Source organism: Temnothorax curvispinosus, unplaced genomic scaffold (assembly GCF_003070985.1).
Source record: "Temnothorax curvispinosus isolate PA1 unplaced genomic scaffold, ASM307098v1 QBEX01005850.1, whole genome shotgun sequence".
NCBI classification, from domain to species: domain Eukaryota; kingdom Metazoa; phylum Arthropoda; class Insecta; order Hymenoptera; family Formicidae; genus Temnothorax; species Temnothorax curvispinosus.
In genome coordinates this window covers 28,701-47,762 of record NW_020215630.1, presented here as the reverse complement: position 1 = coordinate 47,762, position 19,062 = coordinate 28,701, and the positions used below count along the sequence as shown (strand labels likewise).

At 36.2% G+C, this 19,062-nt stretch overlaps 2 protein-coding genes across 8 annotated transcripts in view; both read left to right on the top strand.

Annotated features, from left to right (window-relative positions):
* Window positions 1–79: 79 nt before the first annotated feature.
* LOC112455154 lies at window positions 80–5,497 on the top strand (the record flags this gene model as incomplete). The annotated part of the gene is made up of 7 exons (XM_025016911.1): window positions 80–181; window positions 491–613; window positions 805–944; window positions 1,482–1,631; window positions 3,113–3,358; window positions 3,784–4,065; window positions 4,483–5,497. Coding segments are annotated over 7 exons (1,330 nt in total), but the record flags the coding sequence as incomplete, so codon positions are not given.
* Window positions 5,498–6,753: 1,256 nt separating this feature from the next.
* Window positions 6,754–19,062, top strand: part of LOC112455153 (potassium channel subfamily K member 18-like) — a 36,613-nt gene continuing 24,304 nt past the window's right edge. Inside the window, exons 1-3 of one of the 7 annotated variants that reach the window (XM_025016910.1) lie at window positions 6,754–7,111; window positions 9,112–9,606; window positions 10,158–10,326. In XM_025016910.1, coding sequence (XP_024872678.1) covers window positions 9,298–9,606; window positions 10,158–10,326 — 478 coding nt within the window. In that variant the 5' untranslated portion in view covers window positions 6,754–7,111; window positions 9,112–9,297. Of the gene's footprint in view, window positions 7,308–8,910; window positions 9,607–10,157; window positions 10,327–19,062 lie in introns of those variants that run through there. The other 6 variants (XM_025016909.1, XM_025016906.1, XM_025016907.1 and 3 more) reach the window with 6 other exon arrangements.

Below are 19,062 nucleotides of genomic sequence, written 5' to 3'. Positions count from 1 at the left end.
ACACACACAAAACATTTACTTACTAGTTTTCATTAGCGCTGAAAAATAATCGTTTTTTTCGTATTCATTGTATTTTTAGGTTTCTATATTGGAAAGTGTGCTGTTACGTATGCACAAAACCACCAAAAAAACGACGAGGACGTAACAACATGGTTAGGTCGCATTCTGTTCGTCAACCAGGGTAATTTTATATATGATACATTATAAAAGTTTAAAAAAATGTTCTATTCTAATAATTGTAACATATATAGGTAATATAAAAATGTAATAAAAAAAAATTTTATAAACGTATGCACTATTACATACATGTTATGTAATCTGTAAAGTATTACAAAGTAAAAATTACGGATCAGTACGCGTTCTTAAAGAGTAGATTAGAATTTTATTGAAAAATTGAATAGATATAATCTAATGTCCTGATTGTATATAAAAATAAAAATATCTTTGCACGATTGTATTATATTATTGTTATTATATCATATTTTATAAGGAGATATGGATCAAACAGAGGCCCGTTTCGCCGATCCATCAGAGTGAGTCAACGGTCGGCCGACTCGGCCTTAGGACTCTCCGAAAGTATGACAAAGTCTTCATATTCTGATACTGATTGTAGGTATGTAAGATCGTTGTTTGCTTCAATTCGAAGTCATTTATCAAAGAAAATATTTTACAGCATTTCTAATTAATTTAGTCATTAAATTAATGCAACGTCATACAAATATGAATTATTTATGAAAATAATTATAATAATAAAAGATATTAAGATAAAATTAGAAATAAAAGTAGAAAAGACAAATTGTGTAGGTACATGTCTCGACGATTGGAAGGAGGCGAATCAAGGGCAATAGCTTATGCACCTTCTACAAATAATCCAATGGAAATTAAAGCCGCAACTGTACCACGTTATTCGGATATTCCACTGGCGACTCCGAGAAGCGTAAGAGGTACTTTATCAATCGTTCATTTTATTTTATTTTATTGCTTTTATTGATTAATCGTGTTGTCTTTAAATTGATCATAAAGTTAACAGATAAAAAATAATGTATACGTAAAGAGTTGTATTCCGAACCGATTTTGTAAAAAGAGATATTACATATTTTGTTGTCACGCACAGACAATCAAAATAAAGAAAACAAATATATGTAGCAACGAATTAAATTTTATATTAAATTTAACTGAATCTCTCTCAAATCTATCTCTGTTGTTTATCTTGTTTGTACGTTATTTACATAACAAAAGAGTTGCAAACGATATGTCGATATCACATACGAAATCATGCGAAATTACACAAGTGAGATATACAAAGTGCTGCTATCGTCAGAAGTCTCCGTAAAACACTCGCTTGATTGAATTAATTAATTAATTCAAGCGCATCGATTGCGCCGCATCGATTGCGCCGCATTCCACTCGTTATCAACTCATCGATTAATTAATAACTATCGGCTGGTTTGCGTTATTTTCATTATCGCTTATGCTTATAGCTAAACCCAGAATAACGACACAGTCGCTGGACAGAAAATTGCTGATGAGTCCGAACGAAGCGGATCGCTCGCCAGTTTTGTGCAACAAATACGCATTGGATGATTTTGAAGACGAAACGTCGAGGTGGAGGCACCCGCCTCAAGATAAGGGTGAGTATCGTTATTACTCTATCGCAATTACATACATACATCGCAATATAAAATATAATACAATACATAATTCTAACTATTCTAACTATAAGGGCCACTTCGACCAACGCCGATTAACTTTAATCGACGATTAACTCAATCAGCAGTGTCTCCAACAACAAGATATTTGTCGTTGTGTATGTCGTTCTTAACCAATCTTTTCAAATATTATACTACTTCTCTTTAATTTGAATAAAGTTGTTTCGATTTTATTTAAAATATTTACGAAAACGTGTTTATGTAACATGGATAGAATTATTAATTTTTTATTATTTTATGAATACGAGGGTTAGGATCTTCCAATAAGAAGGAATCGACGAAAACCACGTATAATCAGACCACGTATAAATTATTTAGAAATTTTTAATGATGATCATTTTAAAAGAAGATTTGCAATATCAAAGGAAAACTTTAACATAATATTAGAAAAAATTTATGTTGAATTACAACATAAAACTAATCGCGATTAGTTATGTATATAATTGAATAAATATGTGTATAAATATACACATATTTATTTATTTATCCAATTATATACATATGGCTGTGTGTGTTAATAATCTAATTTGTGTTGTTATAATATATAATATACTATTCACCAGAACTGAGAAAATATTAATTAAAATAAATTAAAATAAACTAATAAACTGACACAATACATATATGCATTCCCATAATATGTATAAGTTTTTTAATGTTTTATTTTTTTATAATAAACATATTTTGTCTTGTTTATTATATTATATATAATTTTAAATTGTTGTATTAAATATTTATACATACCGATTAGTTAGTTTTATGTTGTAATTCAACATAAATTTTTTCTAATATCATGTTAAAGTTTTCCTTTGATATTGGCAAATCTTTTAAAATGATCATCATTAAAAATTTCTAAATAATTTATATGTGGCCTGATTATACGTGGTTTTTGTCGATTTTTTCTTATTGGAAGATCATAACCCTCGTATTCATCAAATAATAAAAAATTAATAATTCTATCCATGTTACATAAACACGTTTTCGTAGATATTTTAAATAAAAATCGAAACACCTTTATTCAAATTAAAAAGAAGTAGTATAATATTTGAAAAGATTGGTTAAGAACGACGTACACAACGACAAATATCTTGTTGTTGGCGACACTGCTGATTGAGTTAATCGTTGATTAAAGTTAATCGGCGTTGGTCGAAGTGGCCCTAAGAGCGGAACAAAAATCAAGAATTCTCTCTTTGGATGAAACAATAGCTAATTTTTATGTTGTAGCGCATTACTTTTCTTATCGCTTTACCACATGCTATCTCCTATATGTTAATTGTTAATATAATGATACTCGTTTATTAGTTTAGAATACAAATAAGTATAGATCAGTGCTATTTAAGATGATGAAAGAGATCGCTCTTTGAAGCGCTTGAAGAAATTAAACAAAACCGACGCTATTACAGTCGAGAACTCGGAGAAACCGCAAAGCAACGAAACACCCGAAGAGTTGGATGGCGTTGAAAAGCGAACTTCCTTTCGTCCCAGATCCTTGCCGAGAAGATGTCTTTCTGTGGAAGGAGCCACGACGACGAATCATAGAACGAGTTCGTCGTCAGGACCTCGCCCATCTTCTATCTATTTAGAAATGGAATATATGAGAAGGTCGCAATCTACTAAAAGTAGACGCACTAGGAGCAATTATTCTGTCGGTGAGCGAATGGTGATAAACGTAAATAAATTTCGTCAAATTAACAAATTCATAATAACCGTTTTTCTTTTTTGTGGAAATTTGAGAAGAATGAAACTAAATAATATCTAAACGATTTATATTGACGATGGATATTAAGGTTCAATTGACTAATTGTATAAATAAGAGTTGAGCTTTTAGAATAAAAATATGTAACGATATTCGTGTTATGGAGTAATATGTTTCTAACGTATATTTATCTTGTATCTAGCCTAACTTCTATGTGTGAAATGTATATTTATAATTATCGAGAGTATCCAAGTCATTCAAAGCTCTTAAATTGTATTTACAGACTACATCACGATATATATATAACAACTTAAATAACAAGCCGATCGATATAACGAGCGCGAGCGTACCTTCTGATCGTTAAATATTTTTCTCCAGCACGTTCTTACAAACGGGGACCACCACCGTCGCCGAGGATTATGTCGCCGATGGGATTTGCCGTGCATCGACAGGTTTATGCCGACGATATTGATTTTGACTACGAGTACTATACCGCTGCGGATGATCAGGAAAGACAGCCGACCAAGCCCGTGCCTATCTGGCTGTGCGTCTTTTTGGTCGTCAGTTACATATTTGGTGGCGCTTATCTTTTCAGCAAATGGGAAGAGTGGCATTTCCTCGATTCGGCTTACTTCTGTTTCATCACGTTGACCACCATCGGTTCGTTTCCCAATTAGTAATTCCTTTTTTGCGGTTCACAAAAGATGTGCTGCAATTTATTTATTATTACTGTTTCATAAAGCTCATTCCGTTGAAATTAGTCAACTATACCGATCTTACGAGTCGATTTTCTTCAAAGACAACATTTTATCTTGCAATGTTAGAAAGAGAGAGAGGGAGAGAAAGAGCTCATTGTCAGTCTTAGGAACTAACAATAAGAGGACCAAAAATTAATTTTATTAGAATAATACCTATACGTTTGTAACAACTTTATAACATATATTTATATAATATCTTCTAACGGTCTTAGAGAGGCTCTACTTTCGCTTATCTGTATCCATTTATTTATTGATCTTGCGTTTATTTCGAACGCGATGACGTGAAACTCGCACGATTTCCTATCTCTTCTATTTTAAGGTTTCGGCGATTTTGTGCCGGCGTACAAGGTGGACGCGCAGAAGGGCATCGCCCTTTGTTCTCTCTACCTGCTATTTGGAATTGCCTTGCTGGCAATGAGCTTTAATCTGGTGCAAGAGGAGGTCATCAACAACGTGAAGAGCGTCGCGAAGAGGCTGGGTATCATCAAAGAGACCGACGAGGAGGACGTGGAGGAAGATGAGGAGGAGGAAGGGGAGGCCGAGGACTATGACGAATACGACGCCGAGTACGAAGATGAGGCCTATGAAAACGAGCCCAAGCTCTGATCTCGCGGTTTTCAACTTACTATTCGACGAGATCGGGGACGCGCGAGTCATCCGTCTTCGTACATGGTACAAGATCCAGGGGATTTCTCGGTTCACGTCCCGATCGACATATGAGTCAGTTTCATGGCATAGATAGATCTGATCTTGCGTAGATCGACAATTCCTATAATTGAGTAATATAGTTCTTTTCGCGCAGGTCTTGTCTCGCAAGAATAAATCGGTATACAAACGTATAAAGTCAGATTAATTTATAAATATGATTTATCTCAATTATCTTTTTCAATTTATAGATACTCAAATTCCAGGATATTATTAAAATTTTAATTTCTTATAACTCTCACACAAAAATTTCTTGATTTGGAGACTTTTCATGATTTAACGTTACAGTGTGTATTCAATTCAATATCTGACACAATGCTGAGAATACTATTATTAAGAAAGTTACTATATTATTAATTAATTATAATGTATACCAATGGAATATAATGGTGAAGAGAGAAACTATAGAGCTTGCGAATATTGCGAGGAAAATAGTGCTGTATACGTATATAGATACAAGTCGGAGAATTAGTGTCTATAAAATGAATAGGAGAACAATTGTGGAATGCAACTAAATTTACATACACTTTGCATATCGCATAGCTTTGATATTTAATCGACATTTGCATTTTTAATATTTTCCTTTCAGATTTTGTCCAATAATTATTTGCAATAAATTTTACATTATTAGAAAAATATTTCTTATCTAACTTTTTCTTTCTGTCATACTTTGCTCACAATTTACCATTTTCTCCTTTATAAATTTTAAACTTGAAACAAAAGTTAAGATGTTTTAATTATTTATACACGCGTTTTATAGCAATTTAGATTTATATATATATATATATATATATATATATACATATATATACATATATATACATATATATATATATATATATACATCTTCGACATATATATTTCTAATCTTCTTTGACAAAAAAAATGCGACACAAAGATAGAAGAGAGCGCAACGTCTATTTTTCATTCTCTGGGAGCTATGAAACTATGGAACTACTAAAAATCTGAAACTTGAACGTTTTCAAAAAATAGTCTTACTTTCCAGTATAGTCTCTTAAATTTTGCTTCGAACGCAAGCGACGCGAGAATACGTTTATCTTTCAGCGAACACGATATTTTCGCGCGGCTTACTACTTTCCGCGCGCAGAAGATTGTCCTTACAATATTTTCCCGGACGCACTTGTCGCATGCAAAATTCACGCTTGCTATGCAAATCCCTTTCATCCCCTTTGCGACCCATACATATACGTTCTCGTGCATTTTCGCTACTGTGCTCGGAGTCGCATTTCGTCGTTTAAATCGCGAGGACGTTAATCGTCTCGACGACGACGACGGCGACGGCGCGGCGACGGCAGCGGCGGTATCCAGTTAACGGCTCCGGTTTCAACGACTCGATAATCGCGCGATAAAGTCCACTCAAAGAAGAAATAATAGTCACTAAGAACTTTCGTTCGCGTCCATTACGAATGAACAATCCTGGCACGGGCGGAATCTGCATTTCATAAATTTTAAAGCCAACCGCATCGCCTCTCTCTCTCTCTCTCTCTCTCTGTCTCATTAACTTATCCCAGGGCGCGTTAATAAATAAATGCTTTCTCTCTCTCATTCATTCTCACGTCACAAAATTATCCTCCGATTTTTGCGCGGATATACACGCTGGTGAATGATCGATCATCATAAGATATATTGTCAGACAGCCCATTTGTATTTTACTTTTATTAATCATCATCAAATTAAAAAAAAAGAGTATTATCTAAAATTAACGAGAGAAGAATTCTTACTCTGAATGTAATTTTGTTTACATATTTTAACAGTCTTTTTAATTATAACATTTCAAAATTTCAATGTTTCAACATTTTGTTCACCTAACCGTCCTAACCGGATCATCGAGATGCGGGTTTGTCTACCGGGTGTCTGGCAAGTCCGGCAATTTGATCGGCAACACGAGCAGACCCAGGCGACTTGAACCCGGTTATTTTGGGCGACGCGCTATTTCGGGATGGTGCATGTCGTAGCGCGGGGTGCGGGGTGCCACGATTGCCACGAAGAAAGAAGAAATCAGTTTACGGGGAAACTTGGTCGAGGTGGGTTGTTCTCCGTATGTTTGCATACCGGCAATTAAGACTTGGACTCTATCTCGATTATCGCCGAACTTGGATCTTTTCGTAAGACGGAATGTCATCGAATGTCGGAAAGTCGGAAATTAATTATTTGTTGCAACGTGCACGCATACGCGTACGCGCGTAATAATGATGTAACGGGAGTCGGCAGTCGGCAGTCGGGTGAGTCGGGAGTGTCGCCTCGGAAACCATTAATGGACGTGCACGTGCTGTTACCTCGAGGAATCGAGGTGCAAGGTGCAAGATGGAAGGTTTTCGCGAAGAATCGCCAAGACTTTCCGATTATTCGCGATAGTATCAATAAGACTAAGAAAGAATGATCTATAAGAAGAAACGAAAATTGTAAACTTAATAAACGGTAATGCGTCTTTCTAACACGTAAAATACACGTGGCTTCTCGTCTAGTGTAATAGCATATGCATAGACGCGCATGTCCAAGTATAGCTTTCGCAAAAGCTCGAGGATTAAAAATGAGGATACGGGGGGAACACAGAAATCCCAAATTCCGTCTCAATCGTCTCAATAAACGGCCGGGGTAGCCAGGGTTAGAGCGCGCCCGCGAGAGATACGTCAGATACGAGGTATAAATGCTGATGCTTGATGCTGATTCCTGGATGACCTGGATTTGGAATCGATTCTGTTCTCACTCTCACATGATCTTACGATCGACCTTATCAGGCTTATCGTCGATCATCGCGTCGCCTACGTCATCATTTAGCCAACGTCAGAAAACGAACGTGCCAATCCCTATATATTCCGGCTATTCCCTATCCGTGCCTGTGCCTCGATCGATAGCACCACCATCGCGAGTATCGAGCTCAATTTCTACTATATGTATGCGTGGCATATTCTTGATTAAATATACAAATTATTAAGTCTTTCCCAGTTTCCCAGACGAATGTTAATGTCGATGAAGAAAAATTGAAAAATGGTCCGCCGAATGGGCGCCACGCCGTCTTATACACATATAGTCATATTGAGACAATCGAGACGAGTAGAATTATATTAGTAGGAATAGATTACAATATTGCATATTAATTTCTACAAATACATTCATGTTAAGTATCTTATTATCAGCATCATCTATAACATCTATATTCTATACTATATAATAAGCCATCTCCGTAAGTTGGGGTATGGAGTTTGTTTCAAACATTTACAGTGTTCCCCCCGTATATATTATATATATATATATATATACACACATTTAAATACACATATATTTTGTCGAGTTTATAGAATAGCAATGGATCTCGAACGTTTTCATATATTTGACAACTTTGTGTTGAAACATACTCGTATAAAACTACTCGAACAATGTGTAAATCCTGTTGATTTATTCCCAGCTTGCGAAAAGTCTGGGACAATCAAAGGAATTTAATTAAAGTCGGATTACATCTCGCCTTCGACGACTTCGGCGAAATCGTCCATCATTTTTCGCGGGATTGTAAACAGTTTCACAATAGATTTTGTTAAGCGGCCAAGTGACTCGTCTCGAGTCTCGACCGCAGCGGCTGTGGTCCGCGGCGACGACGATGTCGTGTTTTTTATTCCCCGCGGATCGCGGATCGCGGATCACGACGGAATCGATATAGGCTGCGTTCGGGGAGCGCGCTATTAGCGCTATTGCGTCATTCTATCTTTATCGCTCATCAAGTGTAGAACAAGGATAGAATAAGCAAATAGCGCTAATATAGCGCGCTCCCCGAACGCAGCCATAGTGTCAATACCATGATACCAGAATCGAGACTACAAGAATCAACTGTGCCGCCCGCGCCGCGCGCCGCGGAGGCAGAAGAGATGGAAGAGACTTCAAGAGACTCGGAGATAGGACGTTCCCCATTAAATTTGTTCGGCATAATTCTCCATTAGCCGATTATCCCCGGTCCCCGGTCAGTGCTCGCGCATAGTTTACGATCTTGTACCTCCTTACGCTTCGTTCTTCCGTATCTGGCTGTGGTCTATGGCGGCTGTGGTTTTCGAACAACACGCCATACGCTGAATTTCTGCGGCACGGCGCGGTTTGTAGTTTGTAGTCGCCAATGAATTAAAGATCCAAGGTGACCATTCTGCGATAGGATATCCACCCGTAGCGATATCGTGAACAACGCAACGGGGAGCAACGGCAAGAGCCGTTTTCAGTTCTCAGTTCTCATTGTCAGCCGTCAATCAGCGAGAGTTTGGCGATCCGGAAGTGGGAAGCGGGAAGCGTGAAACGTGATGTTTGCGAATCGGCTCCAACTCCAAACTCCAAACGAGACGATCGAGGTGACGCGGTGACGCTGGTGACAGTGCCACAGTGGCAGTGGTGACACGTGACACATCGTCACGACAAGTTGTCACTGTCGATGGAAACGGACAGAACGTCCCGTTCGTCGGCCAGTAGGAGCTGGCAGCGTGGAAGTTATCGCGGCCGGGGCGGAAGACGGCGGAAGCGCAAGCGGAAACCGTGGGGTGAGCGGATCGCCGACTGGACCAGGGCGCTGATAGCCTTCCTCTTCAGTAACGTCGGCATCGTGTGTCTCGTAGTCGGCTACACTATAGCGGGCGCCTTCCTATTCACCCACATCGAGGGTAAAAGCAACTTGGATATCGCCGCCAACGTCACCAAGCTAAGAAATCGCACGGCCGCCAATCTTTGGGACCTAACGTCCAAGGTGAATGAACAATTTACGCCAATCACACATGCTACATGCTACGGCCTACGCGCTGCGGCCTGTGGCTTTCCGTACTTTCCGCAGGGGCCAGGGCTGCGTTTAGAAATTCAACCTGGCTAACTCTAAGCTATGGTAGTTTACACGTCGTACACTGTTGACCGTAGCATTAGAGTTACCTAGGCGCTAGGTGCGTCTAGGCGTAATTCTAGGCGTCCCTAGGACGCAGTAGATCGTAGATCGTAAATCGGGAATGACGGGAATGACGGGAATCGGATCCGGGACTCCGGGCCGTCCGGGTCATGTCATCGAAAACGTAATACATACATATACTTTTATATTTATATATATAGATACATACGCTGAGATATCTGGCCTTAATCTTTTGCAAGTTTCGTTACCCCGTACTCTCCCTCTCTTTAACTAATGTCAAGGAATTCCAAGGAAACAGCTATAATATAATGCATTAATATTGATATTAATATATTGTTGACGTCAATCTTTCTTTTCCTTTTAATATTCTGACGCTATTGATATTGCTTATATGTTTATAGGAAAATGTGTTCTCGGAAAAACTGTGGAAGGCAAAGGTGAGAGACATTCTCGAGAATTATCAGACGATGGTAGTGTCAGCCATAAGAAATGGGTACGAAGGCGTGGAGGAAAATAAGTGGACCTTCGCCGGTGCTTTTCTGTATTCCCTTACCGTGATAACAACCATCGGTGAGTCTCGCTCTTTGCTCTTACATTTATACTTATATTTATATTTATATTTATCCGTATATTTTTTCACGTTTTTTCAATTTAATTGCAATCTTATCTGCGTTAATTTTTTCAACTTATGTACTTATATACTAATTCAATTTCTTAACTTATTCGATTTTTTAAGTATATAAAATAAAAGTTAAATGTATAGAGTTCCGATATATGTATACATATTTGTTTGTCTTTAAGAATAAAACGCGGGGTGGAAAAGGTTAGGATAAATGTTAAAGAAACTCTTGAAAAATGTTAAAAGTTTATTCGCTGCTGGATACTTTGCCATACTAAATACGGCACGTTTATTTGCGCTGTTGATGCCCGGCTAATGCCCATTTCTCGCGTCATGACTGATAAACCTCATTAAGGATTTTTATGCCAGCTATGATATGAAAATGTTTCGAGATAAAAAGTCTTCAGATTTTAAATTTAACAATAAAGTTGTGCGAAAGATGGACGACTTTTTAATATTTTATATAACTAACGGCTTTTTTTTTTAACGTGGAGAAATCTTCGACTACTGGGATCCCGGGCGAGCCCGGTTTACCCAGTAGCCCCTTCAAGAGGGGGAAGACCCCCCCGCCTTCTGGCAAAGACGGGGGGAGTGCCGGATTCTTACCGGCTAAAACTCCACGGTTGTCCTCGCGTGCGTTAGTGGAAGGGCCCCGGGAAACTTAAGATTCTTCCGGAGACCCTCCCCGCACCTTGTCCACTATTGGACTTCCTCCCGGGAAGTTTTTAACCTCCAGGTTTGACTTCCTCCCGTTTTGGACAAGCTGGGGGGACAACCGCCCCAGCCCGCCCGTCCTCACGTAGGGGGTTTTTTTTTGTTGCAATACATTTGACGTCCGCTTTATTATTAAAAAAAAAAAAAAATAAATAAATAAATAATTTTTAGGATATACGTGTACGTACATGTACATATCTATAGCGTATATAAATGGATGTGAAGACAATACACCGCAACGTGGTAAGAAAGATTCGAATTCTATAAGCGAGCAATGCACTCTCCAGCATCAGCCATGTCCAAAAATAAATGGAATTTAAATTGTAAAAACGGACGGATTTCTAGTTGAAAAATATGTACATCTTGATCTGTCTGAAATATCAGTTGAGGAAAAGAATTGTTTTAACACCAAGAGAGGAAGAGAAGGAAGAAAAGAAGTAGGGAAAGAGAGAGAGAAAGAGAGAGAGAGAGAGAGAGAGAGAGAGAGAGAGAACAATAATAAAAATATTGGTTAAATTTTAGTGATCGTTTATATCTATTATTTTTTCGAACCACGTTTAAAAATTTTTTTAGAATGCATCAAGTAATCAAAGTTCAAATTTACAAAATTAATAATTATTTTGCTGTGCATATATACGTGTGTGTGCGCGTACGTGCATACATGTAAAAATCTGACAATTGAAGCCCTTCTATTCGTTTGATAAGAAAGAAAATGCAAACTCATTCAGTTCTATTGTCAATTGTAAAATAAATTGATCAATTTATTTATATCTGCGAGCAGCCGTAACATGATATATGTACATAATTTTTAATTATCTTCTTATTATTTTTATCTACACTAATTGTCAATTTCATAATGCTTTATTTTTATACATTTCTCGTACTATTTTTATATTCTATACATTAGAGATCCTTCTGTTTCTGTTCAGAAACTCATAAAAAAATTTTGTTTAAAAATTCTTTTATTTAAATGAATATTTATCGAAACCGCACAATTATAGAGATCAATTTTTACAGTGCTGAAAAAATAAACTTATTGAAATTCTGTCAATCTTAATTCCTGAAAAGTCAATCCTTTCATCGATTAATAAAAACAATCAAGATTTAACCATAGATCAGAATAAACAAACTAATAACGAAACTGTAAATTTCACCCGGCGTTATCGATTTTCGTAAACACGTTTGCTATACGAAAATTACTTCGTTCTCAGTCTGTCGCGATCTAATGCGTCAAAGGAGATCGAGTTATCGCATCGAGCAGAAAAATCGAAACGACGTGAAACGACGGATAGTTAATGCTATCCAGACCACGAATAGTATCCTGAGTCGTCATTTTCCGGCGCCGCGCGCCGCAGCAATGAAAGGGTAAAGTGATATTAATGACTCTATATAACGTGATGGCGGCTTTGTTCTCAGCTTTGTGTGTGCTACACCGGTATCGGTATACCATGTGCGAGTAGGCGCAAAGAATATAAATCATGATTACTCGGCGAAATTACGCGAAAGGGATTGTGCGATTCATGAGGCTATCGCATAAATTAGACACATATAAAAGTATTCACGGCCACGGATGTACATATATCTTTATACATATATATGTATGCATAATATCCTCTATTAAAATATCTAGTCTTTCTAACGTAAATCTGTTTCAGTCAATATTTTTGCAGTTAAATAATTTATGTCCAATAAGAGTATATTAGTATTTCACGTAAATATTGCGGTCAGTGTTACTCTGATAAATAAAATTAACACAAATAGATATAGTGTTGTACATATAATAATTTAATAGCTAATATAATAAATATTAAATAATTATAATACACCGCTGACCATATAATTAAACCACTGATAATTTATATAACTTTAATGGGATTCACCCACACGATGATAATTGTTCCAAGATTTATTGCATTTTGATAATTATTATACTAACAATTATAGTACATTGTTACTTGTGGTTGGAACACTATTTTGAGGGAGTTGCGCATATGAATACTGGAACGCGATCCATTCGTGCACGCGCGCGCGCCCTGCAATGATAATTATTTTCAGTCTTCGACATTATCCGGGTTGTTTTCGATAACTGCCGCAACGCAAAGTCGGTCGTTTTGGATTAACACAGAATTAATTAACGATACGAAATATTCGATATCGGTGAGGCATGCTCTCCATGAAATTGTAATAATAAATCGATGAATTGCACATTAGGCAATTAATTCTAGACGCTCACGCAATTCAGTTGGTGATCAGGCATCATTCAATAAATAACATTCAATAAATTAGCATTTTTAGTTTAGTTTTATTTCGATGCACTGATTCTGCTGTACAACATTATTTTATACATTTATTTTAAGACGACGACTTAACAATGTTATATATAAAAACTTGAAAGAATTTGAAATCTATATGCGTCAAAAGTGATGCAAGTCTTTTATAATTATTGCTTTACACCTTTGATTTAATATACATTTTATTTTAAGCGTTCAAGTTTAATCTTAATGTCTAATACAAATACGTTTTTAGGACAAAAATCTAAGATCGCGCGTGATCACGGATCACGGATATGTTACTTTGCCGTGATCATGTAATGTGACTACCAATTCGTATGACTCGTTAATGGCGAAGTGGGAGATAAAAATCGAGCCGTAACAATTTATCCATAGAATATTTGTAATTCAAGAGCGTGAGTTGCGCCCATTGACGCGAAAATGAAATGATGTGTCATTCACGCACCATCCATAAAAATCCTCTCGCGCAATTCGCAACAAGCCGATCAGGGTTGCGTCGCGGAACGTCCAAAACTGCGCGACGAGCAGCGTTGCGGATGGCTCTCGCGGAATTCTCGCGGTAGGTACGCGGCAGTGACTGATTTTTCAGCGTCACTTTTTAATGCGCGTGTCTGCACATGAACGAACGAACGAATGAACAAATGAACGGAACACCGACTTTGTTAATCGAGAGATATCGTGGCTCGTCGATACAATTTTTTTATTCATTTTTCCAAAACACTATTGCTACAAAATAAATGGAAAAGAAAGAAAACAGCTACAATGGATGGTATATGGCTAATGCAAGCTGTAATCTGCGGCTATAATCCGCCTATATCACCTAACGTCTATGTATCAATAAATACAGCTTGCGCTAATTTTATGAGGCGAGATAGAAAATAATATTTAAATAAAACAAAATATTATTCCATTGTATATTTTATCGTAACAAAACGTACATTACAGGTTACACATTACAGGTAAGTTCATTCTTTAGTTTTATGAAAAATGAAATAGGTTACGTGACAAAGCCTAATTATTTATTTAATGATGCTAAGACTCCAGAGAGTCTTTTATCGTAACTATATTATAAAATTTTGTACAAATTATACAACATTATTATATGTACCATCTTGTAACATTAGAATTAAATCCCCGACAGTGTCCCCTTAAGCGACCACAAATGAAGATGTTACTTTTATATAGTGCCGCAAACTCCATTTTATTATACTTCACGTTGGTGTATGAAGCTTTGAAGTTAAAGAAGCAGAAGAAATTCAAGAGAGAGGTTCCTAAAGAAACAACGTGCTTATTAAATAAAGACACGCTTAAATATTCTATCCTCTAATTTTGCCAACTTCTTTTATGCTAAAATGCGAAGGAATACAAAGAAATAGAGAACGGAATGTTATTGTTACTCAAAACTAAAATAATGCTTTTTCATCACGGATTCTTATCATAATAGCGCATCAGAACTTATTTTACAAATTAATATGAATGACAAGTAAAAGAATACGCGTGTCACACGGAAACTAAATATACACATATTTTGTACGCTTCAAATATCCAAAAGTCCTAAACAGATCAGAAATGTTTGGTTATCAACATTTTTCGTCATTTTTGAATCAAAAACATGGGAACAAGGTTCTTCGTACAACTTTAAACCCACCCTATGTACAATGTAATATGCGCACGTTTCATAGTCGGAAATGAAAGCGGAAATAATGGGCTATGCACGCGAAAATTAATGTCGTGTTATACGAGTCGACGAATGCTAGTGTATAAAACTGCTGCGCATATACAAAGTGTTCCAGAAATTCCGACTTTATTTTTTATATTTTCAATCAAATATTTCAGATACTTAACATTTTCTTAATTTAAATATTGGGATACCCATAATCTCGGAATCATAGGAATCAAAGGATTGAAAGTGAAACGATCAGATCTTCTATAATGTAATTATTCTAATTAAATATAACGATTACAGAAAATCTTTTTTTTTTAATCTTACCTCAATTCAGGCGATTGTTATCTTTTCAGCATATTTATTCCAAGTTTGATTTTGTTTCAGATTTCCAAGATATTTAGATTTTACTCAAAGATATATCTATTATTGATTAAGGTCGGAATATTTTAGGACACCTTGTATAAAAGCCATAAAACATTAAAAGCTTATCCCAACTACATCAGCTACCCTTTTGATGACCGTAATAAAAGCGATTAAAAACGATAGTGCAAATAGCAAAAATAATTCGAGACCTTTTTCGATATACGCTGGAAAATTAAGTTTTAAATACTGCAGACGGTTGGTTCTCCTACAGATAACTGTAATGTTATTTACAGGTGCGATTTATATTTTAACGGATATGAAATTGCCGCTTTATTGGCCGACGTGACATGAAAAGTTAACAATTACATCGCGTCAATTTTTATCAATTTGTATTAAAGTTTCTATTATACGCAGAAACATCAATCATCGAATTTGAATCAGTAGTAACAGGGAGATAAATTTTTTTTTACTAACTTGGATGGAAAATTCTGCATTTGTTTACATGCTTACATGCTTAGATGCTTACATTTACTTGTAGTCGGAAGAAATCTTACAAAAACGATCAAATATTCTTTTATCAAAAATTCCGATACATTTCTATTTTACTGCTATTTTCTGTGACATCTCTTGTTCAAAAGGTCTTATCTCGAAAGATAAAATTCTATTTCTACAAAAGAAAAAAAAATTCTGCACGCGCGAGACACGGGGAAAACGACTTCGACGATGGAAATCTCTATCGTCTGTCGTTCATGTTTCATCGTACTGTTAGGTTTGACTGCAGTTCAAAGATGAGAATGCAATAAATAGCAATGTATAGTTAGCAGAGATTGCACGATTAGTTTCGACATGTTTAAAACTTAAAAATTCCTCAAAAAAATCTCTTTCATGAAGACAAGTCTTTTTCAAATCTATGAAGACATCATTCCCTTCATTTGTAATACGTAGAATAAAAGCTCTCCAAATTTCTGACGTATTTAGTAAAGTTTATCAAGCAACGTGTGTGTGTGTGTGTGTGTGTTTGTGCACGCGCGCTTCAAAACTGAGAAAGATAGGAAGTTTTCGACACGGTAGAATGGCGATACTTACGAATAGAACGAGTCCCAAATTTATCGAGTTGTGTTACATATCGTTGACATTTGACTTTTCGACCGTTTTGCACGTACGTTTTTCCCCGACGCGCGACGTCCAACCATGTAACCCAAAATATGCATTATACATATATATATATATATATATATATGTATATATATAGGTGCGATTTCCTTTAACAAAAACGTTAAAAAACTCTAGTCGCATTTCTACAGGCTTTGTACACGCGTTGTTTGAATCGTGACCGACAAGTTTAAGGAGATTGTACGGAGAATCAGAAATGTTAAGAATTGCATAAAATTTAAAACATATAAGATCTTTTACAAATAATATCAGAATGTGCATTTTTTTCACCGGTTAATTTTTGAGAACATTTGTAACAAAGTTCAAGATATTTGAATGGATCCTAATGGGAAATTGCGATGCTTTATATCAATTATCAACCCAAATGACTATTACAAATGTTAAGAACTAAACAAAAATAAAATTATGTTTAATATATATAAAAAATATTATATTAAAAATGCTTTTAAAATTTTGAAAAATATGACACGGTTAGGTCATATTTTTTGTCCCTTGTAATATTAAAATTTGCATCGCGGTAGAGCCGTAGTAATAAATCGATATTAAAACGGTATTTAATCGAAATTTATTTAAATAGAACAAAAAGAAAACTCAGCACAAAATAGATAGACTTCTTTTATGTTACATCTCAAGTACGTTGGCTTCAAGTGCTTCGCTCATCGCTCTATAAAATACACATAGAGAATTACGCGATAAAACTTTTACTGTGACATAAAAGTGATGTTAAAAAATCTAGAACTTTTTAATAAAAATTAACCGCGGTAAAAAATAAAAAAAATTTCACATGCTGACATTATTTGTAAAAGAGCTTATGTGTTTTAAATTTTCTGCAATTCTTAACATTTCTGATTCTTTTTATACTCCTTAATGCCGTGTAGCGTTGTGGAGCAAAACGACGTTTGTCCACGACGACGTTACATAAAACCACTGACGGCCATCAGGTTATTATTGCCAAACCTAAATCCATCACTAAATGAATAACGATACTTATGTCGATATTACGATCTCGAACTCAATTAAGTGCAGCCGACGGTATTTCTAGAAACGTCACCCTCGACTTTGTCGATGATAAAGTTCAAGTTTTTTCCGTTTCGATACGTGCGAAAGAACCGTTTCGCCTATTCATTATTATCGATTTTTTCGCACCAATTATGTAATCTCGGAATGGCGAGCGTTAACGATTTAGTAAAATGTAAAAGAATATATAAAAACTCTTTTATATGGATTCTCTTAAAGGCGACGCGATTTCAAGTTTAATCTCAAATTCTTTGAAATTTAAATTCTTTAGTTCTTGAATTTTAATTCAGAATTTTATAATCAAAACCACCAAGATATTAATATGAAATATTAAAATTAGTTTGAAGGTTGACAAACATTAATTTAAATTGAATATCTATAATTTAATTATTAAAACATCAAATTTGTAATGTTACGTCTTATTGGCAATGAGTCTTAATTTGAAATCGTAAGAGAATGAAGATATATTTTCAGACCATTTCGCGCGCATTCACACGTAAAAGCTTCGACACTAAATGTACGTCAGCTATGTGCATTTAGTTTTAGTAGTGTACATGATAATACTAAAGCGCTGATAACCACGTAGGGCATAAGCGTAGCGTGCGCCGCGAGCAATGTTTATCATTTTCACTAACTGACAATTTTGGCAGCCGAGATCGCCCGATTTTATCCTCTTTCGCTTTCACGATGATTTACTGCAACACGCTATGACATAAATTAACATGATATATGCACTCGTCATATCACTCGTTTTCATTGGTGGTAATTCAAAGTATGTTTCGGCAGTACATGAAACAAGTTGGATTAGGACATGATAAAGTTAAAATTAAGAATTGAAATAAAATAGCGGAGAAGCTGTTAGTTAATACAAACTGGACTAACAGTGAGAGAAGAGGGAGGGAGAGGAATTTTTATAATAAAAAGTAATTTGGACAATTTCGCAAATATTTTCAAGTTACTCTTGAGACTGCGAATGACTGATTCCTACAAGAGATGATTAATTAAAAGCCCCGGATGTTAAAGCGTTCGAATCGACGTGGATGGTGTTATCGGCGTAACGACACGCTTGTCTTGCCACGCACGTACGTGTAATAGGTATCACGTGCGAGACATATCAGGGACATTAGTCCGTGCGGGTCGGGCCTCCGGCCAGGGAATTATTGGCGATTAACCAAAAATACGGGAACCAATATCCCGCACGTACTTGTGATGCGTATATACGTTCGTTATTTTTCCGTCTAGATTGTCTAGGTCGTTTTAGAATCTCTAGAACGACGAAGGCGACGCGACAGTGTCGCGTACGTGGTTGGCGATCAATTATCGTGAGGATTAATCGCGGGAGATTTCGTCGCGGCGTCAATTTATCGGCTTGTCAAGAAGTTTAACGCCGAAATGATTCCCTCTGAAAATTAATTATGCCCGTTGCCGCGGTGATGTCAGACAATCGCTGTCGCGCTTGATTT